Source organism: Hyperolius riggenbachi, chromosome 3 (assembly GCF_040937935.1).
Source record: "Hyperolius riggenbachi isolate aHypRig1 chromosome 3, aHypRig1.pri, whole genome shotgun sequence".
NCBI lineage: Eukaryota > Metazoa > Chordata > Amphibia > Anura > Hyperoliidae > Hyperolius > Hyperolius riggenbachi.
Genome location: NC_090648.1, coordinates 2,971,376 through 2,997,100, shown reverse-complemented (window position 1 = coordinate 2,997,100; position 25,725 = coordinate 2,971,376). Strand labels below are relative to the sequence as shown.

Sequence of the window (25,725 nt, the reverse complement as noted above, 5' to 3'; positions counted from 1 at the left end):
CAATCCCAAACACTACTGGTCTCCAGATCTCATCCCATCTCCCCAATCCCAACACTACTGGTCTCCAGATCTCATCCCTTCTCCCCAAACACTACTGGTCTCTAGATCTCATCCCATCTCCTCAATCCCAAACACTATTGGTCTCCAGATCTCATCCCTTCTCCCCAATCCCAAACACTACTGGTCTCCAGATCTCATCCCTTCTCCCCAATCCCAAACACTACTGGTCTCCAGATCTCATCCCTTCTCCCCAAACACTACTGGTCTCCAGATCTCATCCCTTCTCCCCAATCCCAAACACTACTAGTCTCCAGATCTCATCCCTTCTCCCCAAACACTACTGGTCTCCAGATCTCATCCCTTCTCCACAATCCCAAACACTACTGGTCTCCAGATCTCATCCCTTCTCCACAATCCCAAACACTACTGGTCTCCAGATCTCATCCCTTCTCCCCAAACACTACTGGTCTCCAGATCGCATCCCTTCTCCCCAATCCCAAACACTACTGGTCTCCAGATCTCATCCCTTCTCCACAATCCCAAACACTACTGGTCTCCAGATCGCATCCCTTCTCCCCAATCCCAAACACTACTGATCTCCAGATCTCATCCCTTCTCCCCAATCCCAAACACTACAGATCTCCAGATCTCATCCCTTCTCCCCAATCACAAACACCACTGGTCTCCAGATCTCATCTCTTCTCCCCAATCCCAAACACTACTGGACTCCAGATCGCATCCCTTCTCCCCAATCCCAAACACTACTGGTCTCCAGATCTCATCCCTTCTCCACAATCCCAACACTACTGGTCTCCAGATCTCATCCCTTCTCCCCAAACACTACTGGTCTCCAGATCTCATCCCTTCTCCCCAAACACTACTGGTCTCCAGATCTCATCCCATCTCCCCAATCCCAAACACTACTGGTCTCCAGATCTCATCCCTTCTCCCCAAACACTACTGGTCTCCAGATCTCATCCCATCGCCCCAATCCCAAACACTACTGGTCTCCAGATCTCATCCCTTCTCCTCAATCCCAAACACCACTGGTCTCCAGATCTCATCCCTTCTCCTCAATCCCAAACACTACTGGTCTCCATCTCCCCAATCCCAAACACTACTGGTCTCCAGATCTCATCCCATCTCCCCAATCCCAAACACTACTGGTCTCCAGATCTCATCCCTTCTCCCCAATCCCAAACACTACTGGTCTCCAGATCTCATCCCTTCTCCCCAAACACTACTGGTCTCCAGATCTCATCCCTTCTCCCCAATCCCAAACACTACTGGTCTCCAGATCTCATCCCTTCTCCCCAATCCCAAACACTACTGGTCTCCAGATCTCATCCCTTCTCCCCAAACACTACTGGTCTCCAGATCTCATCCCTTCTCCACAATCCCAAACACTACTGGTCTCCAGATCTCATCCCTTCTCCACAATCCCAAACACTACTGGTCTCCAGATCTCATCCCTTCTCCCCAAACACTACTGGTCTCCAGATCTCATCCCTTCCCCCCAATCCCAAACACTACGGGACTCCAGATCTCATCCCTTCTCCCCAATCCCAAACACTACTGGTCTCAGGATCTCATCCCTTCTCTCCAATCCCAAACACTACTGGTCTCCAGATCTCATCCCTTCTCTCCAATCCCAAACACTACTGGTCTCCAGATCTCATCCCTTCTCCCCAAACACTACTGATCTCCAGATCTCATCCCTTCTCCCCAATGCCAAACACTACTGGTCTCCAGATCTCATCCCTTCTCCCCAAACACTACTGGTCTCCAGATCTAATCCCTTCTCCCCAAACACTACTGGTCTCCAGATCTCATCCCTTCTCCTCAATCCCAAACACTACTGGCCTCCAGATCTCATCCCTACTCTCCAATCCCAAACACTACTGGTCTCCAGATCTCATCCCTTCTCCCCAATTCCAAACACCACTGGTCTCCAGATCTCATCCCTTCTCCCCAATCCCAAACACTACTGGTCTCCAGATCTCATCTCTTCTCCCCAATCCCAAACACTACTGGTCTCCAGATCTCATCTCTTCTCCCCAATCCCAAACACTACTGCTCTCCAGATCTCATCCCTTCTCCCCAATCCCAAACACTACTGGTCTCCAGATCTCATCCCTTCTCCCCAAACACTACTGATCTCCAGATCTCATCCCTTCTCCTCAATCCCAAACACTACTGGTCTCCAGATCTCACCCCTTCTCCACAATCCAAAAACACCACTGGTCTCCAGATCTCATCCCTTCTCCCCAAACACTACTGGTCTCCAGATCTCATCCCTTCTCCCCAATCCCAAACACTACTGGTCTCCAGATCTCACCCCTTCTCCCCAAACACTACTGGTCTCCAGATCTCACCCCTTCTACACAATCCAAAAACACCACTGGTCTCCAGATCTCATCCCTTCTCCCCAAACACTACTGGTCACCAGATATCATCCCTTCTCCCCAATCCCAAACACTACTGGACTCCAGATCTCATCCCTTCTCCCCAAACACTACTGGTCTCCAGATCTCATCCCTTCTCCCCAAACACTACTGGTCTCCAGATCTCATCCCTTCTCCCCAAACACTACTGGACTCCAGATCTCATCCCTTCTTCCCAAACACTACTGGTCTCCAGATCTCATCCCTTCTCCTCAATCCCAAACACCACTGGTCTCCAGATCTCATCCCTTCTCCTCAATCCCAAACACTACTGGTCTCCAGATCTCATCCCTTCTCCCCAAACACTACTGGTCTCCAGATCTCATCCCTTCTCCCCAATCCCAAACACTACTGGTCTCCAGATCTCATCCCATCTCCCCAATCCCAACACTACTGGTCTCCAGATCTCATCCCTTCTCCCCAAACACTACTGGTCTCTAGATCTCATCCCATCTCCTCAATCCCAAACACTACTGGTCTCCAGATCTCATCCCTTCTCCCCAATCCCAAACACTACTGGTCTCCAGATCTCATCCCTTCTCCCCAATCCCAAACACTACTGGTCTCCAGATCTCATCCCTTCTCCCCAAACACTACTGGTCTCCAGATCTCATCCCTTCTCCCCAATCCCAAACACTACTAGTCTCCAGATCTCATCCCTTCTCCCCAAACACTACTGGTCTCCAGATCTCATCCCTTCTCCACAATCCCAAACACTACTGGTCTCCAGATCTCATCCCTTCTCCACAATCCCAAACACTACTGGTCTCCAGATCTCATCCCTTCTCCCCAAACACTACTGGTCTCCAGATCGCATCCCTTCTCCCCAATCCCAAACACTACTGGTCTCCAGATCTCATCCCTTCTCCACAATCCCAAACACTACTGGTCTCCAGATCGCATCCCTTCTCCCCAATCCCAAACACTACTGATCTCCAGATCTCATCCCTTCTCCCCAATCCCAAACACTACAGATCTCCAGATCTCATCCCTTCTCCCCAATCACAAACACCACTGGTCTCCAGATCTCATCTCTTCTCCCCAATCCCAAACACTACTGGACTCCAGATCGCATCCCTTCTCCCCAATCCCAAACACTACTGGTCTCCAGATCTCATCCCTTCTCCACAATCCCAACACTACTGGTCTCCAGATCTCATCCCTTCTCCCCAAACACTACTGGTCTCCAGATCTCATCCCTTCTCCCCAAACACTACTGGTCTCCAGATCTCATCCCATCTCCCCAATCCCAAACACTACTGGTCTCCAGATCTCATCCCTTCTCCCCAAACACTACTGGTCTCCAGATCTCATCCCATCGCCCCAATCCCAAACACTACTGGTCTCCAGATCTCATCCCTTCTCCTCAATCCCAAACACCACTGGTCTCCAGATCTCATCCCTTCTCCTCAATCCCAAACACTACTGGTCTCCATCTCCCCAATCCCAAACACTACTGGTCTCCAGATCTCATCCCATCTCCCCAATCCCAAACACTACTGGTCTCCAGATCTCATCCCTTCTCCCCAATCCCAAACACTACTGGTCTCCAGATCTCATCCCTTCTCCCCAAACACTACTGGTCTCCAGATCTCATCCCTTCTCCCCAATCCCAAACACTACTGGTCTCCAGATCTCATCCCTTCTCCCCAATCCCAAACACTACTGGTCTCCAGATCTCATCCCTTCTCCCCAAACACTACTGGTCTCCAGATCTCATCCCTTCTCCACAATCCCAAACACTACTGGTCTCCAGATCTCATCCCTTCTCCACAATCCCAAACACTACTGGTCTCCAGATCTCATCCCTTCTCCCCAAACACTACTGGTCTCCAGATCTCATCCCTTCCCCCCAATCCCAAACACTACGGGACTCCAGATCGCATCCCTTCTCCCCAATCCCAAACACTACTGGTCTCCAGATCTCATCCCTTCTCCCCAATCCCAAACACTACAGATCTCCAGATCTCATCCCTTCTCCCCAATCACAAACACCACTGGTCTCCAGATCTCATCCCTTCTCCTCAATCCCAAACACTACTGGTCTCCATCTCCCCAATCCCAAACACTACTGGTCTCCAGATCTCATCCCTTCTCCCCAAACACTACTGGTCTCCAGATCTCATCCCTTCTCCCCAATCCCAAACACTACTGGTCTCCAGATCTCATCCCTTCTCCCCAAACACTACTGGTCTCCAGATCTCATCCCTTCTCCACAATCCCAAACACTACTGGTCTCCAGATCTCATCCCTTCTCCACAATCCCAAACACTACTGGTCTCCAGATCTCATCCCTTCTCCCCAAACACTACTGGTCTCCAGATCTCATCCCTTCCCCCCAATCCCAAACACTACGGGACTCCAGATCGCATCCCTTCTCCCCAATCCCAGACACTACTGGTCTCCAGATCTCATCCCTTCTCCCCAATCCCAAACACTACAGATCTCCAGATCTCATCCCTTCTCCCCAATCACAAACACCACTGGTCTCCAGATCTCATCTCTTCTCCCCAATCCCGAACACTACTGGTCACCAGATCTAATCCCTTCTCCCCAAACACTACTGGTCTCCAGATCTCATCCCTTCTCCCCAATCCCAAACACCACTGGTCTCCAGATCTCATCCCTTCTCCTCAATCCCAAACACTACTGGTCTCCAGATCTCATCCCTTCTCCCCAAACACTACTGGACTCCAGATCGCATCCCTTCTCCACAATCCCAAACACTACTGGTCTCCAGATATCATCCCTTCTCCCCAAACACTACTGGACTCCAGATCGCATCCCTTCTCCCCAAACACTACTGGTCTCCAGATCTCATCCCTTCTCCACAAACACTACTGGTCTCCAGATCTCATCCCTTCTCCACAATCCCAAACACTACTGGTCTCCAGATCTCATCCCTTCTCCCCAATCCCAAACACCACTGTTCTCCAGATCTCATCCCTTCTCCACAATCCCAAACACTACTGGTCTCCAGATCTCATCCCTTCTCCCCAAACACTACTGTTCTCCAGATCTCATCCCTTCTCCCCAAACACTACTGGCCTCCAGATCGCATCCCTTCTCCCCAAACACTACTGGTCTCCAGATCTCATCCCTTCTCCACAATCCCAAACACTACTGGTCTCCAGATCTCATCCCTTCTCCACAATCCCAAACACTACTGGTCTCCAGATCTCATCCCTTCTCCCCAAACACTACTGGTCTCCAAATCTCATCCCTTCTCCCCAATCCCAAACACTACTGGTCTCCAGATCTCATCCCTTCTCCACAATCCCAAACACTACTGGTCTCCAGATCTCATCCCTTCTCCCCAAACACTACTGTTATCCAGATCTCATCCCTTCTCCCCAAACACTACTGGCCTCCAGATCTCATCCCTTCTCCCCAAACACTACTGGTCTCCAGATCTCATCCCTTCTCCCCAAACACTACTAGTCTCCAGATCTCATCCCTTCTCCCCAAACACTACTAGTCTCCAGATCTCATCCCTTCTCCACAATCCCAAACACTACTGGTCTCCAGATCTCATCCCTTCTCCTCAATCCCAAACACTACTGGTCTCCAGATCTCATCCCTTCTCCCCAAACACTACTGTTCTCCAGATCTCATCCCTTCTCCCCAAACACTACTAGTCTCCAGATCTCATCCTTTCTCCCCAATCCCAAACACTACTGGTCTCCAGATCTCATCCCTTCTCCCCAATCCCAAACATTACTGACCTCCAGATCTCATCCCTTCTCCCCAATCCCAAACACTACTGATCTCCAGATCTCATCCCTTCTCCCCAATCCCAAACACCACTGATCTCCAGATCTCATCCCTTCTCCCCAATCCCAAACACTACTGGTCTCCAGATCTCATCCCTTCTCCCCAAACACTACTGGTCTCCAGATCTCATCCCTTCTCCCCAAACACTACTAGTCTCCAGATCTCATCCCTTCTCCCCAATCCCAAACACTACTGGTCTCCAGATCTCATCCCTTCTCCCCAAACACTTCTGGTCTCCAGATCTCATCCCTTCTCCCCAAACACTTCTGGTCTCCAGATCTCATCCCTTCTCCCCAATCCCAAACACTACTGGTCTCCAGACCTCATCCCTTCTCCCCAAACACTACTGGTCTCCAGACCTCATCCCTTCTTCCTCAAACACTACTGGTCTCCAGATCTCATCCCTTCACCCCAATCCCAAACACTACTGGTCTCCAGACCTCATCCCTTCTCCCCAAACACCACTGGTCCCCAGACCTCATCCCTTCTCCCCAAACACTACTGGTCTCCAGATCTCATCTTACCTCCAGTCTGTTTATCTGTGTCCCAGATTCAGCACCTGCTTCCGCCTCAAGGGAGAGGTCGTCACACACTTTGAACAGCTCTGTCTGAAACACAAACATTCTATAAATTACACTGATCACATTATAGTTTTTCTCATGGACTCCAGAATGGCTTTAAAAGGTTTTCCCCCATCCTTAATTACTCAACCCTCCTTCCCCCATCAATGTCTCAACCTCTCACACCTCAATCCCTCCTCAGTAATCTCACCCCCCCCCCCCCCCCAATAATCCCACAACCTCTCACAGCTCAATCCTTCCCCAGTAATCTCCCCCCCCCCCCAATAATCTCACAGCTCAATCCCTCCTCAGTTATCTCCCCCCCCCCATGACAGCCTCTCACTTCCTGTCTCAATGTGACATCACAGGAAGTGAGAAGGACTCTCCCCAGTGAAGTTTCCAAGCTGCACAGTATGTCCTCTGTCACATCCTCTATACTGACTCTATTACTAAAGGTCTGTCCTTACATTCAATTTTTGTCTGCAGATGAATGGCCAATTTTACCACTTCTATGTAGTATGAGAGCACACCTACAAAGTCTGTTCATGGTATTGGTAAAATTGTCCAGTCATCTGCAGATTAAAATTGGATGTGTGTACGGAGCCTTAGCCCCTCCATCAGAGATAAGAGACGCCTGGAGGGCGACTGACTGTCGCTTCTCGGGGATATTCTACTCACAGCAGTGATGACTTTGCCGGACTTCTTGCGCTGAGTGATGGTGGCTCTGAGTCCCCCTCCAGCCGTCACATCGATGAGACAATCCGCCAGAGAGATCAGCGATCGCAGAACGCCAGCGTCGTGTACATCCGAGTGCAGCACAGCCAGGAGGCGCAGGTCATGTGATCCTGAGGAGACACCGTACAGAATCATTCCAGAGGAACTACAACTCCCAGCAGAGCCAGGAGGCGCAGGTCATGTGATCCTGAGGAGACACCGTACAAAATCATCCCAGAGGACCTACAACTCCCAGCACAGCCAGGAGACGCAGGTCATGTGACCCTGAGGAGACACCGTACAAAATCATCCCAGAGGAACTACAACTCCCAGCAGAGCCAGGAGACACAGGTCATGTGACCCTGAGGAGACACTGCACAGAATCATCCCAGAGGAACTACAACTCCCAGCAGAGCCAGGAGACGCAGGTAATGTGATCCTGAGGAGACACCGTACAAAATCATCCCAGAGGAACTACAACTCCCAGCAGAGCCAGGAGACACAGGTCATGTGACCCTGAGGAGACACTGCACAGAATCATCCCAGAGGAACTACAACTCCCAGCAGAGCCAGGAGACGCAGGTAATGTGATCCTGAGGAGACATCGTACAGAATCATCCCAGAGGAACTACAACTCCCAGCACAGCCAGAAGACGCAGGTCATGTGATCCTGAGGAGACACCGCACAGAATCATCCCAGAGGACCTACAACTCCCAGCACAGCCAGGAGACACAGGTCATGTGATCCTGAGGAGACACCGTACAGAATCATCCCAGAGGAACTACAACTCCCAGCACAGCCAGGAGACACAGGTCATGTGATCCTGAGGAGACACCACACAGAATCATCCCAGAGGAACTACAACTTCCAGCACAGCCAGGAGACACATGTCATGTGACCCTCAGGAGACACCGTACAGAATCATCCCAGAGGAACTACAACTCCCAGCACAGCCAGGAGACACAGGTCATGTGATCCTGAGGAGACACCACACAGAATCATCCCAGAGGAACTACAACTCCCAGCACAGCCAGGAGGCGCAGGTCATGTGATCCTGAGGAGACACTGCACAGAATCATCCCAGAGGAACTACAACTCCCAGCACAGCCAGGAGACACAGGTCATGTGATCCTGAGGAGACATTGTACAAAATCATCCCAGAGGAACTACAACTCCCAGCACAGCCAGGAGACACAGGTCATGTGATCCTGAGGAGACACCGCACAGAATCATCCCAGAGGAACTACAACTCCCAGCACAGCCAGGAGACAGGTCATGTGACCCTGAGGAGACACCATACAGAATCATCCCAGAGGAACTACAACTCCCAGCACAGCCAGGAGACACAGGTCATGTGATCCTGAGGAGACACCGTACAGAATCATCCCAGAGGAACTACAACTCCCAGCACAGCCAGGAGACACAGGTCATGTGATCCTGAGGAGACACCGTACAGAATCATCCTAGAGGAACTACAACTCCCAGCACAGCCAGGAGACACAGGTCATGTGACCCTGAGGAGACACCGTACAGAATCATCCCAGAGGAACTACAACTCCCAGCACAGCCAGGAGACGCAGGTCATGTGATCCTGAGGAGACACCGCACAGAATCATCCCAGAGGACCTACAACTCCCAGCACAGCCAGGAGACACAGGTCATGTGATCCTGAGGAGACACCACACAGAATCATCCCAGAGGAACTACAACTCCCAGCACAGCCAGGAGACACAGGTCATGTGACCCTGAGGAGACACAGCACAGAATCATCCCAGAGGAACTACAACTCCCAGCAGAGCCAGGAGACGCAGGTCATGTGATCCTGAGGAGACACCGTACAGAATCATCCCAGAGGAACTACAACTCCCAGCACAGCCAGGAGACACAGGTCATGTGATCCTGAGGAGACACCGTACAGAATCATCCTAGAGGAACTACAACTCCCAGCACAGCCAGGAGACACAGGTCATGTGATCCTGAGGAGACACCGTACAGAATCATCCTAGAGGAACTACAACTCCCAGCACAGCCAGGAGACACAGGTCATGTGACCCTGAGGAGACACCGTACAGAATCATCCCAGAGGAACTACAACTCCCAGCACAGCCAGGAGACACAGGTCATGTGATCCTGAGGAGACACCGTACAGAATCATCCTAGAGGAACTACAACTCCCAGCACAGCCAGGAGACACAGGTCATGTGACCCTGAGGAGACACCGTACAGAATCATCCCAGAGGAACTACAACTCCCAGCACAGCCAGGAGACGCAGGTCATGTGACCCTGAGGAGACACCGCACAGAATCATCCCAGAGGAACTACAACTCCCAGCACAGCCAGGAGACACAGGTCATGTGACCCTGAGGAGACACAGCACAGAATCATCCCAGAGGAACTACAACTCCCAGCAGAGCCAGGAGACGCAGGTCATGTGATCCTGAGGAGACACCGTACAGAATCATCCCAGAGGAACTACAACTCCCAGCACAGCCAGGAGACACAGGTCATGTGATCCTGAGGAGACACCACACAGAATCATCCCAGAGGAACTACAACTTCCAGCACAGCCAGGAGACACAGGTCATGTGATCCTGAGGAGACACCGCACAGAATCATCCCAGAGGAACTACAACTCCCAGCACAGCCAGGAGACACAGGTCATGTGATCCTGAGGAGACACCGCACAGAATCATCCCAGAGGAACTACAACTCCCAGCACAGCCAGGAGACACAGGTCATGTGATCCTGAGGAGACACCACACAGAATCATCCCAGAGGAACTATAACTCCCAGCACAGCCAGGAGACACAGGTCATGTGACCCTGAGGAGACACCGTACAGAATCATCCCAGAGGAACTATAACTCCCAGCACAGCCAGGAGACACAGGTCATGTGACCCTGAGGAGACACCGTACAGAATCATCCCAGAGGAACTACAACTCCCAGCACAGCCAGGAGACACAGGTCATGTGATCCTGAGGAGACACCGTACAGAATCATCCCAGAGGAACTATAACTCCCAGCACAGCCAGGAGACACATGTCATGTGACCCTCAGGAGACACCGTACAGAATCATCCCAGAGGAACTATAACTCCCAGCACAGCCAGGAGACACAGGTCATGTGACCCTGAGAAGACACCGTACAGAATCATCCCAGAGGAACTACAACTCCCAGCACAGCCAGGAGACACAGGTCATGTGACCCTGAGGAGACACCGTACAGAATCATCCCAGAGGAACTACAACTCCCAGCACAGCCAGGAGACACAGGTCATGTGATCCTGAGGAGACACCGTACAGAATCATCCCAGAGGAACTACAACTCCCAGCACAGCCAGGAGACACAGGTCATGTGATCCTGAGGAGACACCCTACAGAATCATCCTAGAGGAACTACAACTCCCAGCACAGCCAGGAGACACAGGTCATGTGATCCTGAGGAGACACCGCACAGAATCATCCCAGAGGAACTACAACTCCCAGCACAGCCAGGAGACACAGGTCATGTGATCCTGAGGAGACACCGCACAGAATCATCCCAGAGGAACTACAACTCCCAGCACAGCCAGGAGACACAGGTCATGTGATCCTGAGGAGACACCACACAGAATCATCCTAGAGGAACTACAACTCCCAGCACAGCCAGGAGACATAGGTCATGTGATCCTGAGGAGACGCCGTACAGAATCATCCCAGAGGAACTACAACTCCCATCAGAGCCAGGAGACGCAGGTAATGTGACCCTGAGGAGACACCGTACAGAATCATCCCAGAGGAACTACAACTCCCATCAGAGCCAGGAGACGCAGGTAATGTGATCCTGAGGAGACACCGTACAGAATCATCCCAGAGGAACTACAACTCCCAGCACAGCCAGGAGACACAGGTCATGTGATCCTGAGGAGACACTGCACAGAATCATCCCAGAGGAACTACAACTCCCAGCACAGCCAGGAGACACAGGTCATGTGATCCTGAGGAGACACCACACAGAATCATCCCAGAGGACCTACAACTCCCAGCACAGCCAGGAGACACAGGTCATGTGATCCTGAGGAGACACCACACAGAATCATCCCAGAGGAACTACAACTCCCAGCACAGCCAGGAGACACAGGTCATGTGATCCTGAGGAGACACCGTACAGAATCATCCCAGAGGAACTACAACTCCCAGCAGAGCCAGGAGACACAGGTCATGTGATCCTGAGGAGACACCGTACAGAATCATCCCAGAGGAACTACAACTCCAGGCACAGCCAGGAGACACAGGTCATGTGATCCTGAGGAGACACTGCACAGAATCATCCCAGAGGAACTACAACTCCCAGCACAGCCAGGAGACACAGGTCATGTGATCCTGAGGAGACACTGCACAGAAACATCCCAGAGGAACTACAACTCCCAGCACAGCCAGGAGACACAGGTCATGTGACCCTGAGGAGACACAGCACAGAATCATCCCAGAGGAACTACAACTCCCAGCACAGCCAGGAGACACAGGTCATGTGATCCTGAGGAGACACTGCACAGAATCATCCCAGAGGAACTACAACTCCCAGCACAGCCAGGAGACGCAGGTCATGTGATCCTGAGGAGACACCACAGAATCATCCCAGAGGAACTACAACTCCCAGCAGAGCCAGGAGACGCAGGTCATGTGATCCTGAGGAGACACCGCACAGAATCATCCCAGAGGAACTACAACTCCCAGCACAGCCAGGAGACACAGGTCATGTGATCCTGAGGAGACACAGCACAGAATCATCCTAGAGGAACTACAACTTCCAGCACAGCCAGGAGACACAGGTCATGTGATCCTGAGGAGACACCGTACAGAATCATCCCAGAGGACCTACAACTCCCAGCACAGCCAGGAGACACAGGTCATGTGACCCTGAGGAGACACCACACAGAATCATCCCAGAGGAACTACAACTCCCAGCAGAGCCAGGAGACACAGGTCATGTGATCCTGAGGAGACACCACACAGAATCATCCCAGAGGACCTACAACTCCCAGCACAGCCAGGAGACACAGGTCATGTGACCCTGAGGAGACACCGCACAGAATCATCCCAGAGGACCTACAACTCCCAGCACAGCCAGGAGACACAGGTCATGTGATCCTGAGGAGACACCGTACAGAATCATCCCAGAGGAACTACAACTCCCAGCACAGCCAGGAGACACAGGTAATGTGATCCTGAGGAGACACCGTACAGAATCATCCTAGAGGAACTACAACTCCCAGCACAGCCAGGAGACACAGGTCATGTGACCCTGAGGAGACACCGCACAGAATCATCCCAGAGGAACTACAACTCCCAGCACAGCCAGGAGACAGGTCATGTGACCCTGAGGAGACACCATACAGAATCATCCCAGAGGACCTACAACTCCCAGCACAGCCAGGAGACACAGGTCATGTGATCCTGAGGAGACACCACACAGAATCATCCCAGAGGAACTACAACTCCCAGCACAGCCAGGAGACACAGGTCATGTGACCCTGAGGAGACACTGCACAGAATCATCCCAGAGGAACTACAACTCCCAGCAGAGCCAGGAGACGCAGGTCATGTGACCCTGAGGAGACACCGTACAGAATAATCCCAGAGGAACTACAACTCCCAGCACAGCCAGGAGACACAGGTCATGTGATCCTGAGGAGACACCGTACAGAATCATCCCAGAGGAACTACAACTCCCAGCACAGCCAGGAGACACAGGTCATGTGATCCTGAGGAGACACCACACAGAATCATCCCAGAGGAACTACAACTCCCAGCACAGCCAGGAGACGCAGGTCCTGTGATCCTGAGGAGACACCGCACAGAATCATCCCAGAGGAACTACAACTCCCAGCACAGCCAGGAGACGCAGGTCATGTGATCCTGAGGAGACACCGCACAGAATCATCCCAGAGGAACTACAACTCCCAGCAGAGCCAGGAGACACAGGTCATGTGATCCTGAGGAGACACCACACAGAATCATCCCAGAGGACCTACAACTCCCAGCACAGCCAGGAGACACAGGTCATGTGATCCTGAGGAGACACCACACAGAATCATCCCAGAGGAACTACAACTCCCAGCACAGCCAGGAGACACAGGTCATGTGACCCTGAGGAGACACCGTACAGAATCATCCCAGAGGAACTACAACTCCCAGCACAGCCAGGAGACACAGGTCATGTGATCCTGAGGAGACACCGTACAGAATCATCCCAGAGGACCTATAACTCCCAGCACAGCCAGGAGACACAGGTCATGTGATCCTGAGGAGACACCGCACAGAATCATCCCAGAGGAACTACAACTCCCAGCACAGCCAGGAGACGCAGGTCATGTGATCCTGAGGAGACACCGTACAGAATCATCCCAGAGGAACTACAACTCCCAGCAGAGCCAGGAAACACAGGTCATGTGATCCTGAGGAGACACCGCACAGAATCATCCCAGAGGAACTACAACTCCCAGCACAGCCAGGAGACACAGGTCATGTGATCCTGAGGAGACACCGTACAGAATCATCCCAGAGGAACTATAACTCCCAGCACAGCCAGGAGACACAGGTCATGTGATCCTGAGGAGACACCGTACAGAATCATCCCAGAGGAACTACAACTCCCAGCACAGCCAGGAGACACAGGTCATGTGATCCTGAGGAGACACCGCACAGAATCATCCCAGAGGAACTACAACTCCCAGCACAGCCAGGAGACACAGGTCATGTGATCCTGAGGAGACACCGCACAGAATCATCCCAGAGGAACTACAACTCCCAGCAGAGCCAGGAGACGCAGGTCATGTGATCCTGAGGAGACACCGCACAGAATCATCCCAGAGGAACTACAACTCCCAGCACAGCCAGGAGACACAGGTCATGTGATCCTGAGGAGACATTGTACAAAATCATCCCAGAGGAACTACAACTCCCAGCACAGCCAGGAGACACAGGTCATGTGATCCTGAGGAGACACCGCACAGAATCATCCCAGAGGAACTACAACTCCCAGCACAGCCAGGAGACAGGTCATGTGACCCTGAGGAGACACCATACAGAATCATCCCAGAGGAACTACAACTCCCAGCACAGCCAGGAGACACAGGTCATGTGATCCTGAGGAGACACCGTACAGAATCATCCCAGAGGAACTACAACTCCCAGCACAGCCAGGAGACACAGGTCATGTGATCCTGAGGAGACACCGTACAGAATCATCCTAGAGGAACTACAACTCCCAGCACAGCCAGGAGACACAGGTCATGTGATCCTGAGGAGACACTGCACAGAATAATCCCAGAGGAACTACAACTCCCAGCACAGCCAGGAGACGCAGGTCATGTGATCCTGAGGAGACACCGTACAGAATCATCCCAGAGGACCTACAACTCCCAGCACAGCCAGGAGACACAGGTCATGTGATCCTGAGGAGACGCCGTACAGAATCATCCCAGAGGAACTACAACTCCCATCAGAGCCAGGAGACACAGGTCATGTGATCCTGAGGAGACACCGTACAGAATCATCCCAGAGGAACTACAACTCCCAGCACAGCCAGGAGACACAGGTCATGTGATCCTGAGGAGACAACGCACAGAATCATCCCAGAGGAACTACAACTCCCAGCACAGCCAGGAGACACAGGTCATGTGATCCTGAGGAGACACCGTACAGAATCATCCCAGAGGAACTACAACTCCCAGCACAGCCAGGAGACGCAGGTCATGTGATCCTGAGGAGACACCGCACAGAATCATCCCAGAGGAACTACAACTCCCAGCACAGCCAGGAGACACAGGTCATGTGATCCTGAGGAGACACCACACAGAATCATCCCAGAGGAACTACAACTCCCAGCACAGCCAGGAGACACAGGTCATGTGATCCTGAGGGGACACAGCACAGAATCATCCTAGAGGAACTACAACTCCCAGCACAGCCAGGAGACACAGGTCATGTGATCCTGAGGAGACACCGTACAGAATCATCCCAGAGGAACTACAACTCCCAGCACAGCCAGGAGACACAGGTCATGTGATCCTGAGGAGACACCGCACAGAATCATCCCAGAGGAACTACAACTCCCAGCACAGCCAGGAGACACAGGTCATGTGATCCTGAGGAGACACCACACAGAATCATCCCAGAGGAACTACAACTCCCAGCACAGCCAGGAGACACAGGTCATGTGACCCTGAGGAGACACTGCACAGAATCATCCCAGAGGAACTACAACTCCCAGCACAGCCAGGAGACACAGGTCATGTGACCCTGAGGAGACACAGCACAGAATCATCCCAGAGGAACTACAACTCCCAGCAGAGCCAGGAGACGCAGGTCATGTGATCCTGAGGAGACACCGCACAGAATCATCCCAGAGGAACTACAACTCCCAGCACAGCCAGGAGACACAGGTCATGTGATCCTGAGGAGACACAGCACAGAATCATCCTAGAGGAACTACAACTCCCAGCACAGCCAGGAGACACAGGTCATGTGATCCTGAGGAGACACCGCACAGAATCATCCCAGAGGAACTACAACTCCCAGCACAGCCAGGAGACACAGGTCATGTGACCCTGAGGAGACACCACACAGAATCATCCCAGAGGAACTACAACTCCCAGCACAGCCAGGAGACACATGTCATGTGACCCTGAGGAGACACCGCACAGAATCATCCCAGAGGAACTACAACTCCCAGCACAGCCAGGAGACACAGGTCATGTGATCCTGAGGAGACACAGCACAGAATCATCCTAGAGGAACTACAACTCCCAGCACAGCCAGGAGACACAGGTCATGTGATCCTGAGGAGACACCGCACAGAATCATCCCAGAGGAACTACAACTCCCAGCACAGCCAGGAGACACAGGTCATGTGACCCTGAGGAGACACCACACAGAATCATCCCAGAGGAACTACAACTCCCAGCACAGCCAGGAGACACAGGTCATGTGATCCTGAGGAGACACCGCACAGAATCATCCCAGAGGAACTACAACTCCCAGCACAGCCAGGAGACACATGTCATGTGATCCTGAGGAGACACAGCACAGAATCATTCCAGAGGAACTACAACTCCCAGCAGAGCCAGGAGACGCAGGTCATGTGATCCTGAGGAGACACCGCACAGAATCATCCCAGAGGAACTACAACTCCCAGCACAGCCAGGAGACGCAGGTCATGTGATCCTGAGGAGACACCGCACAGAATCATCCTAGAGGAACTACAACTCCCAGCACAGCCAGGAGACACAGGTCATGTGACCCTGAGGAGACACCGTACAGAATCATCCCAGAGGAACTACAACTCCCAGCACAGCCAGGAGACACAGGTCATGTGATCCTGAGGAGACACCGTACAGAATCATCCCAGAGGAACTACAACTCCCAGCACAGCCAGAAGACGCAGGTCATGTGATCCTGAGGAGACACTGTACAGAATCATCCCAGAGGAACTACAACTCCCAGCACAGCCAGGAGACACAGGTCATGTGACCCTGAGGAGACACCACACAGAATCATCCCAGAGGAACTACAACTCCCAGCACAGCCAGGAGACGCAGGTCATGTGATCCTGAGGAGACACCACACAGAATCATCCCAGAGGAACTACAACTCCCAGCACAGCCAGGAGACACAGGTCATGTGACCCTGAGGAGACACCGCACAGAATCATCCTAGAGGAACTACAACTCCCAGCACAGCCAGGAGACACAGGTCATGTGACCCTGAGGAGACACCGCACAGAATCATCCTAGAGGAACTACAACTCCCAGCACAGCCAGGAGACGCAGGTCATGTGATCCTGAGGAGACACCACACAGAATCATCCCAGAGGAACTACAACTCCCAGCACAGCCAGGAGACACAGGTCATGTGACCCTGAGGAGACACCGCACAGAATCATCCTAGAGGAACTACAACTCCCAGCAGAGCCAGGAGACACAGGTCATGTGACCCTGAGGAGACACTGCACAGAATCATCCTAGAGGAACTACAACTCCCAGCACAGCCAGGAGACACAGGTCATGTGATCCTGAGGAGACACCGCACAGAATCATCCTAGAGGAACTACAACTCCCAGCACAGCCAGGAGACACAGGTCATGTGATCCTGAGGAGACACCACACAGAATCATCCCAGAGGAACTACAACTCCCAGCACAGCCAGGAGACACAGGTCATGTGATCCTGAGGAGACACCGTACAGAATCATCCCAGAGGAACTACAACTCCCAGCACAGCCAGAAGACGCAGGTCATGTGATCCTGAGGAGACACTGTACAGAATCATCCCAGAGGAACTACAACTCCCAGCACAGCCAGGAGACGCAGGTCATGTGATCCTGAGGAGACACTGCACAGAATCATCCCAGAGGAACTACAACTCCCAGCACAGCCAGGAGACACAGGTCATGTGATCCTGAGGAGACACCGTACAGAATCATCCCAGAGGAACTACAACTCCCAGCAGAGCCAGGAGACACAGGTCATGTGATCCTGAGGAGACACCACACAGAATCATCCCAGAGGAACTACAACTCCCAGCACAGCCAGGAGACACAGGTCATGTGATCCTGAGGAGACACCACACAGAATCATCCCAGAGGAACTACAACTCCCAGCACAGCCAGGAGACACAGGTCATGTGATCCTGAGGAGACACTGTACAGAATCATCCTAGAGGAACTACAACTCCCAGCACAGCCAGGAGACGCAGGTCATGTGATCCTGAGGAGACACTGCACAGAATCATCCCAGAGGAACTACAACTCCCAGCACAGCCAGGAGACGCAGGTCATGTGACCCTGAGGAGACACAGCACAGAATCATCCCAGAGGAACTATAACTCCCAGCACAGCCAGGAGACACAGGTCATGTGATCCTGAGGAGACACCGCACAGAATCATCCTAGAGGAACTACAACTCCCAGCAGAGCCAGGAGACGCAGGTCATGTGACCCTGAGGAGACACCGTACAAAATCATCCCAGAGGAACTACAACTCCCAGCAGAGCCAGGAGACGCAGGTCATGTGACCCTGAGGAGACACAGCACAGAATCATCCCAGAGGAACTATAACTCCCAGCACAGCCAGGAGACACAGGTCATGTGATCCTGAGGAGACACCGTACAAAATCATCCCAGAGGAACTACAACTCCCAGCAGAGCCAGGAGACGCAGGTCATGTGACCCTGAGGAGACACCGTACAGAATCATCCTAGAGGAACTACAACTCCCAGCACAGCCAGGATACGCAGGTCATGTGATCCTGAGGAGACACCGTACAGAATCATCCCAGAGGAACTACAACTCCCAGCACAGCCAGAAGACGCAGGTCATGTGATCCTGAGGAGACACCACACAGAATCATCCTAGAGGAACTACAACTCCCAGCACAGCCAGGATACGCAGGTCATGTGATCCTGAGGAGACACCGTACAGAATCATCCCAGAGGAACTACAACTCCCAGCACAGCCAGGAGACACAGGTCATGTGATCCTGAGGAGACACCACACAGAATCATCCCAGAGGAACTACAACTCCCAGCACAGCCAGGAGACACAGGTCATGTGATCCTGAGGAGACACAGCACAGAATCATCCCAGAGGAACTACAACTTCCAGCACAGCCAGGAGACACAGGTCATGTGATCCTGAGGAGACACCGCACAGAATCATCCCAGAGGAACTACAACTTCCAGCACAGCCAGGAGACACAGGTCATGTGACCCTGAGGAGACACCGCACAGAATCATCCCAGAGGAACTACAACTCCCAGCACAGCCAGGAGACAGGTCATGTGACCCTGAGGAGACACCGTACAGAATCATCCCAGAGGAACTACAACTCCCAGCACAGCCAGGAGACAGGTCATGTGACCCTGAGGAGACACCATACAGAATCATCCCAGAGGACCTACAACTCGCAGAACAGCCAGGAGACACAGGTCATGTGATCCTGAGGAGACACCGCACAGAATCATCCCAGAGGAACTACAACTGCTAGCACAGCCAGGAGACGCAGGTCATGTGATCCTGAGGAGACACCACACAGAATCATCCCAGAGGATCTACAACTCCCAGCACAGCCAGGAGGCGCAGGTCATGTGATCCTGAGGAGACACTGCACAGAATCATCCCAGAGGAACTACAACTCCCAGCACAGCCAGGAGGCGCAGGTCATGTGATCCTGAGGAGACACTGCACAGAATCATCCCAGAGGAACTACAACTCCCAGCACAGCCAGGAGACGCAGGTCATGTGATCCTGAGGAGACACCGCACAGAATCATCCCAGAGGAACTATAACTCCCAGCACAGCCAGGAGACACAGGTCATGTGATCCTGAGGAGACACTGCATAGAATCATCCCAGAGGAACTACAACTCCCAGCAGAGCCAGGAGACACAGGTCATGTGATCCTGAGGAGACACAGCACAGAATCATCCCAGAGGAACTACAACTCCCATCAGAGCCAGGAGACACAGGTCATGTGATCCTGAAGAGACACCGTACAGAATCATCCTAGAGGAACTACAACTCCCAGCACAGCCAGGAGACACAGGTCATGTGACCCTGAGGAGACACCGTACAGAATCATCCTAGAGGAACTACAACTCCCAGCACAGCCAGGAGACACAGGTCATGTGACCCTGAGGAGACACCGTACAGAATCATCCTAGAGGAACTACAACTCCCAGCACAGCCAGGAGACACAGGTCATGTGATCCTGAGGAGACACTGCACAGAATCATCCCAGAGGAACTACAACTCCCAGCACAGCCAGGAGACACAGGTCATGTGATCCTGAGGAGACACCGTACAGAATCATCCCAGAGGAACTACAACTCCCAGCACAGCCAGGAGACACAGGTCATGTGACCCTGAGGAGACACCGTACAGAATCATCCCAGAGGAACTACAACTCCCAGCACAGCCAGGAGACACAGGTCATGTGACCCTGAGGAGACACCGCACAGAATCATCCCAGAGGAACTACAACTCCCAGCAGAGCCAGGAGACACAGGTCATGTGATCCTGAGGAGACACAGCACAGAATCATCCCAGAGGAACTACAACTCCCAGCACAGCCAGGAGACACAGGTCATGTGATCCTGAGGAGACACCGCACAGAATCATCCCAGAGGAACTACAACTCCCAGCAGAGCCAGGAGACACAGGTCATGTGATCCTGAGGAGACACAGCACAGAATCATCCCAGAGGAACTACAACTCCCAGCACAGCCAGGAGACACAGGTCATGTGATCCTGAGGAGACACCGTACAGAATCATCCCAGAGGAACTACAACTCCCAGCACAGCCAGGAGACACAGGTCATGTGATCCTGAGGAGACACCGTACAGAATCATCCTAGAGGAACTACAACTCCCAGCACAGCCAGAAGACGCAGGTCATGTGATCCTGAGGAGACACCACACAGAATCATCCTAGAGGAACTACAACTCCCAGCACAGCCAGGAGACACAGGTCATGTGATCCTGAGGAGACACCACACAGAATCATCCTAGAGGAACTACAACTCCCAGCACAGCCAGGAGACACAGGTCATGTGATCCTGAGGAGACACCACACAGAATCATTCCAGAGGAACTACAACTCCCAGCACAGCCAGGAGACACAGGTCATGTGATCCTGAGGAGACACCACACAGAATCATCCTAGAGGAACTACAACTCCCAGCACAGCCAGGAGACACAGGTCATGTGACCCTGAGGAGACACCGTACAGAATCATCCCAGAGGAACTACAACTCCCAGCACAGCCAGGATACGCAGGTCATGTGATCCTGAGGAGACACCGTACAGAATCATCCTAGAGGAACTACAACTCCCAGCACAGCCAGAAGACGCAGGTCATGTGACCCTGAGGAGACACCACACAGAATCATCCTAGAGGAACTACAACTCCCAGCACAGCCAGGAGACACAGGTCATGTGACCCTGAGGAGACACCGTACAGAATCATCCCAGAGGAACTACAACTCCCAGCACAGCCAGGATACGCAGGTCATGTGATCCTGAGGAGACACCGTACAGAATCATCCTAGAGGAACTACAACTCCCAGCACAGCCAGAAGACGCAGGTCATGTGATCCTGAGGAGACACCACACAGAATCATCCTAGAGGAACTACAACTCCCAGCACAGCCAGGAGACGCAGGTCATGTGATCCTGAGGAGACACTGCACAGAATCATCCCAGAGGAACTACAACTCCCAGCACAGCCAGGAGACACAGGTCATGTGATCCTGAGGAGACACCGTACAGAATCATCCTAGAGGAACTACAACTCCCAGCACAGCCAGGAGACACAGGTCATGTGATCCTGAGGAGACACCGCACAGAATCATCCTAGAGGAACTACAACTCCCAGCACAGCCAGGAGACACAGGTCATGTGACCCTGAGGAGACACCGTACAGAATCATCCCAGAGGAACTACAACTCCCAGCACAGCCAGGAGACGCAGGTCATGTGACCCTGAGGAGACACCGTACAGAATCATCCCAGAGGAACTACAACTCCCAGCACAGCCAGGAGACGCAGGTCATGTGATCCTGAGGAGACACAGCACAGAATCATCCCAGAGGAACTACAACTCCCATCAGAGCCAGGAGACACAGGTCATGTGATCCTGAAGAGACACCGTACAGAATCATCCTAGAGGAACTACAACTCCCAGCACAGCCAGGAGACACAGGTCATGTGACCCTGAGGAGACACCGTACAGAATCATCCTAGAGGAACTACAACTCCCAGCACAGCCAGGAGACACAGGTCATGTGACCCTGAGGAGACACCGTACAGAATCATCCTAGAGGAACTACAACTCCCAGCACAGCCAGGAGACACAGGTCATGTGATCCTGAGGAGACACTGCACAGAATCATCCCAGAGGAACTACAACTCCCAGCACAGCCAGGAGACACAGGTCATGTGATCCTGAGGAGACACCGTACAGAATCATCCCAGAGGAACTACAACTCCCAGCACAGCCAGGAGACACAGGTCATGTGACCCTGAGGAGACACCGCACAGAATCATCCCAGAGGAACTACAACTCCCAGCAGAGCCAGGAGACACAGGTCATGTGATCCTGAGGAGACACAGCACAGAATCATCCCAGAGGAACTACAACTCCCAGCACAGCCAGGAGACAGGTCATGTGACCCTGAGGAGACACTGCACAGAATAATCCCAGAGGAACTACAACTCCCAGCACAGCCAGGAGACACAGGTCATGTGATCCTGAGGAGACACCGTACAGAATCATCCCAGAGGAACTACAACTCCCAGCACAGCCAGGATACGCAGGTCATGTGATCCTGAGGAGACACCGTACAGAATCATCCTAGAGGAACTACAACTCCCAGCACAGCCAGAAGACGCAGGTCATGTGATCCTGAGGAGACACCACACAGAATCATCCTAGAGGAACTACAACTCCCAGCACAGCCAGGAGACACAGGTCATGTGATCCTGAGGAGACACCACACAGAATCATCCTAGAGGAACTACAACTCCCAGCACAGCCAGGAGACACAGGTCATGTGATCCTGAGGAGACACCACACAGAATCATTCCAGAGGAACTACAACTCCCAGCACAGCCAGGAGACACAGGTCATGTGATCCTGAGGAGACACCACACAGAATCATCCTAGAGGAACTACAACTCCCAGCACAGCCAGGAGACACAGGTCATGTGACCCTGAGGAGACACCGTACAGAATCATCCCAGAGGAACTACAACTCCCAGCACAGCCAGGATACGCAGGTCATGTGATCCTGAGGAGACACCGTACAGAATCATCCTAGAGGAACTACAACTCCCAGCACAGCCAGAAGACGCAGGTCATGTGACCCTGAGGAGACACCACACAGAATCATCCTAGAGGAACTACAACTCCCAGCACAGCCAGGAGACACAGGTCATGTGACCCTGAGGAGACACCGTACAGAATCATCCCAGAGGAACTACAACTCCCAGCACAGCCAGGATACGCAGGTCATGTGATCCTGAGGAGACACCGTACAGAATCATCCTAGAGGAACTACAACTCCCAGCACAGCCAGAAGACGCAGGTCATGTGATCCTGAGGAGACACCACACAGAATCATCCTAGAGGAACTACAACTCCCAGCACAGCCAGGAGACGCAGGTCATGTGATCCTGAGGAGACACTGCACAGAATCATCCCAGAGGAACTACAACTCCCAGCACAGCCAGGAGACACAGGTCATGTGATCCTGAGGAGACACCGTACAGAATCATCCTAGAGGAACTACAACTCCCAGCACAGCCAGGAGACACAGGTCATGTGATCCTGAGGAGACACCGCACAGAATCATCCTAGAGGAACTACAACTCCCAGCACAGCCAGGAGACACAGGTCATGTGACCCTGAGGAGACACCGCACAGAATCATCCCAGAGGAACTACAACTCCCAGCACAGCCAGGAGACAGGTCATGTGACCCTGAGGAGACACCATACAGAATCATCCCAGAGGACCTACAACTCCCAGCACAGCCAGGAGACACAGGTCATGTGATCCTGAGGAGACACCACACAGAATCATCCCAGAGGAACTACAACTCCCAGCACAGCCAGGAGACACAGGTCATGTGACCCTGAGGAGACACTGCACAGAATCATCCCAGAGGAACTACAACTTCCAGCACAGCCAGGAGACACATGTCATGTGACCCTGAGGAGACACCGCACAGAATCATCCCAGAGGAACTACAACTCCCAGCACAGCCAGGAGACACAGGTCATGTGATCCTGAGGAGACACAGCACAGAATCATCCTAGAGGAACTACAACTCCCAGCACAGCCAGGAGACACAGGTCATGTGACCCTGAGGAGACACCGTACAGAATCATCCCAGAGGAACTACAACTCCCAGCACAGCCAGGAGACGCAGGTCATGTGATCCTGAGGAGACACCGCACAGAATCATCCCAGAGGAACTACAACTCCCAGCACAGCCAGGAGACGCAGGTCATGTGATCCTGAGGAGACACCACACAGAATCATCCCAGAGGACCTACAACTCCCAGCACAGCCAGGAGACGCAGGTCATGTGATCCTGAGGAGACACCACACAGAATCATCCCAGAGGAACTACAACTCCCAGCACAGCCAGGAGACGCAGGTCATGTGATCCTGAGGAGACACCACACAGAATCATCCCAGAGGACCTACAACTCCCAGCACAGCCAGGAGACGCAGGTCATGTGATCCTGAGGAGACACCGCACAGAATCATCCCAGAGGAACTACAACTCCCAGCACAGCCAGGAGACACGTCATGTGATCCTGAGGAGACACCGTACAGAATCATCCCAGAGGAACTACAACTCCCAGCACAGCCAGGAGACGCAGGTCATGTGATCCTGAGGAGACACCGCACAGAATCATCCCAGAGGACCTACAACTGCTAGCACAGCCAGGAGACACAGGTCATGTGATCCTGAGGAGACACCACACAGAATCATCCCAGAGGACCTACAACTTCTGCTCTAATGGTATTCAATACCAAGCCGCTGCAGTTCTGGGCACCACGTTACAGGAAAGATATTGCAGTGTTAGAGCAGGTGCAGAGATGAGCAACAAAACTGATGCGTGGGATGGAAGGTCTCACTTATCAAGAAAGGTTAGATAAACTGGGCTTATTTAGTCTAGAGAAAAGACGCCTTAGAGAGGAGGTGTGAGGATATATGTGGCGGTGATGATATGTACGGTAATATGCAGAACATGGGTACCGTTTATTTATTATTATTAGTATCTAAGGTAGCCTCCATCTTGTGTGCCTACTTCACATGTGTGGGGCTATGAAATATTGTGGTGTCGCCTGGAAATAGTACATTTGCATCTGAAGGTGAACGCTTGTGAACAGTAGAGCAGGGAAGCTACCATTGTCTGCTTCTAATTAGGAAACACTTGCTTTGAAGCCTATACAGGTGATCGGCTAGCCTTTGGTCTGAATAGGAGCAGGAAATGCTAAATTGATTTCCTAGCCTCTGGCAAGGAGATGGCTGATTAGGCTACTAGGCAGCCATGTCCTTACCTGTGATCTGCTATGAAAGACTGTCTCAGATGTGTATTTGTGCTTGGACAATTGTCACCTGGAGCAGGGAAGTCCTTTTGATGTGTGTGTACATACAAATTTACCTGTGGAAATTAGATCT

At 52.4% G+C, this 25,725-nt stretch overlaps 1 protein-coding gene across 1 annotated transcript in view; it reads right to left on the bottom strand.

Annotated features, from left to right (window-relative positions):
* Positions 1-25,725, bottom strand: part of ELP5 (elongator acetyltransferase complex subunit 5) — a 116,171-nt gene that overhangs the window by 16,791 nt on the left and 73,655 nt on the right. Inside the window, exons 5-6 of the mRNA XM_068273807.1 lie at positions 7,457-7,623; positions 6,743-6,826 (exon numbers count right to left, since the gene is read on the bottom strand). Of these exons, the coding sequence (XP_068129908.1) occupies positions 6,743-6,826; positions 7,457-7,623 (251 nt within the window). The remainder of the gene's footprint in view (positions 1-6,742; positions 6,827-7,456; positions 7,624-25,725) is intronic.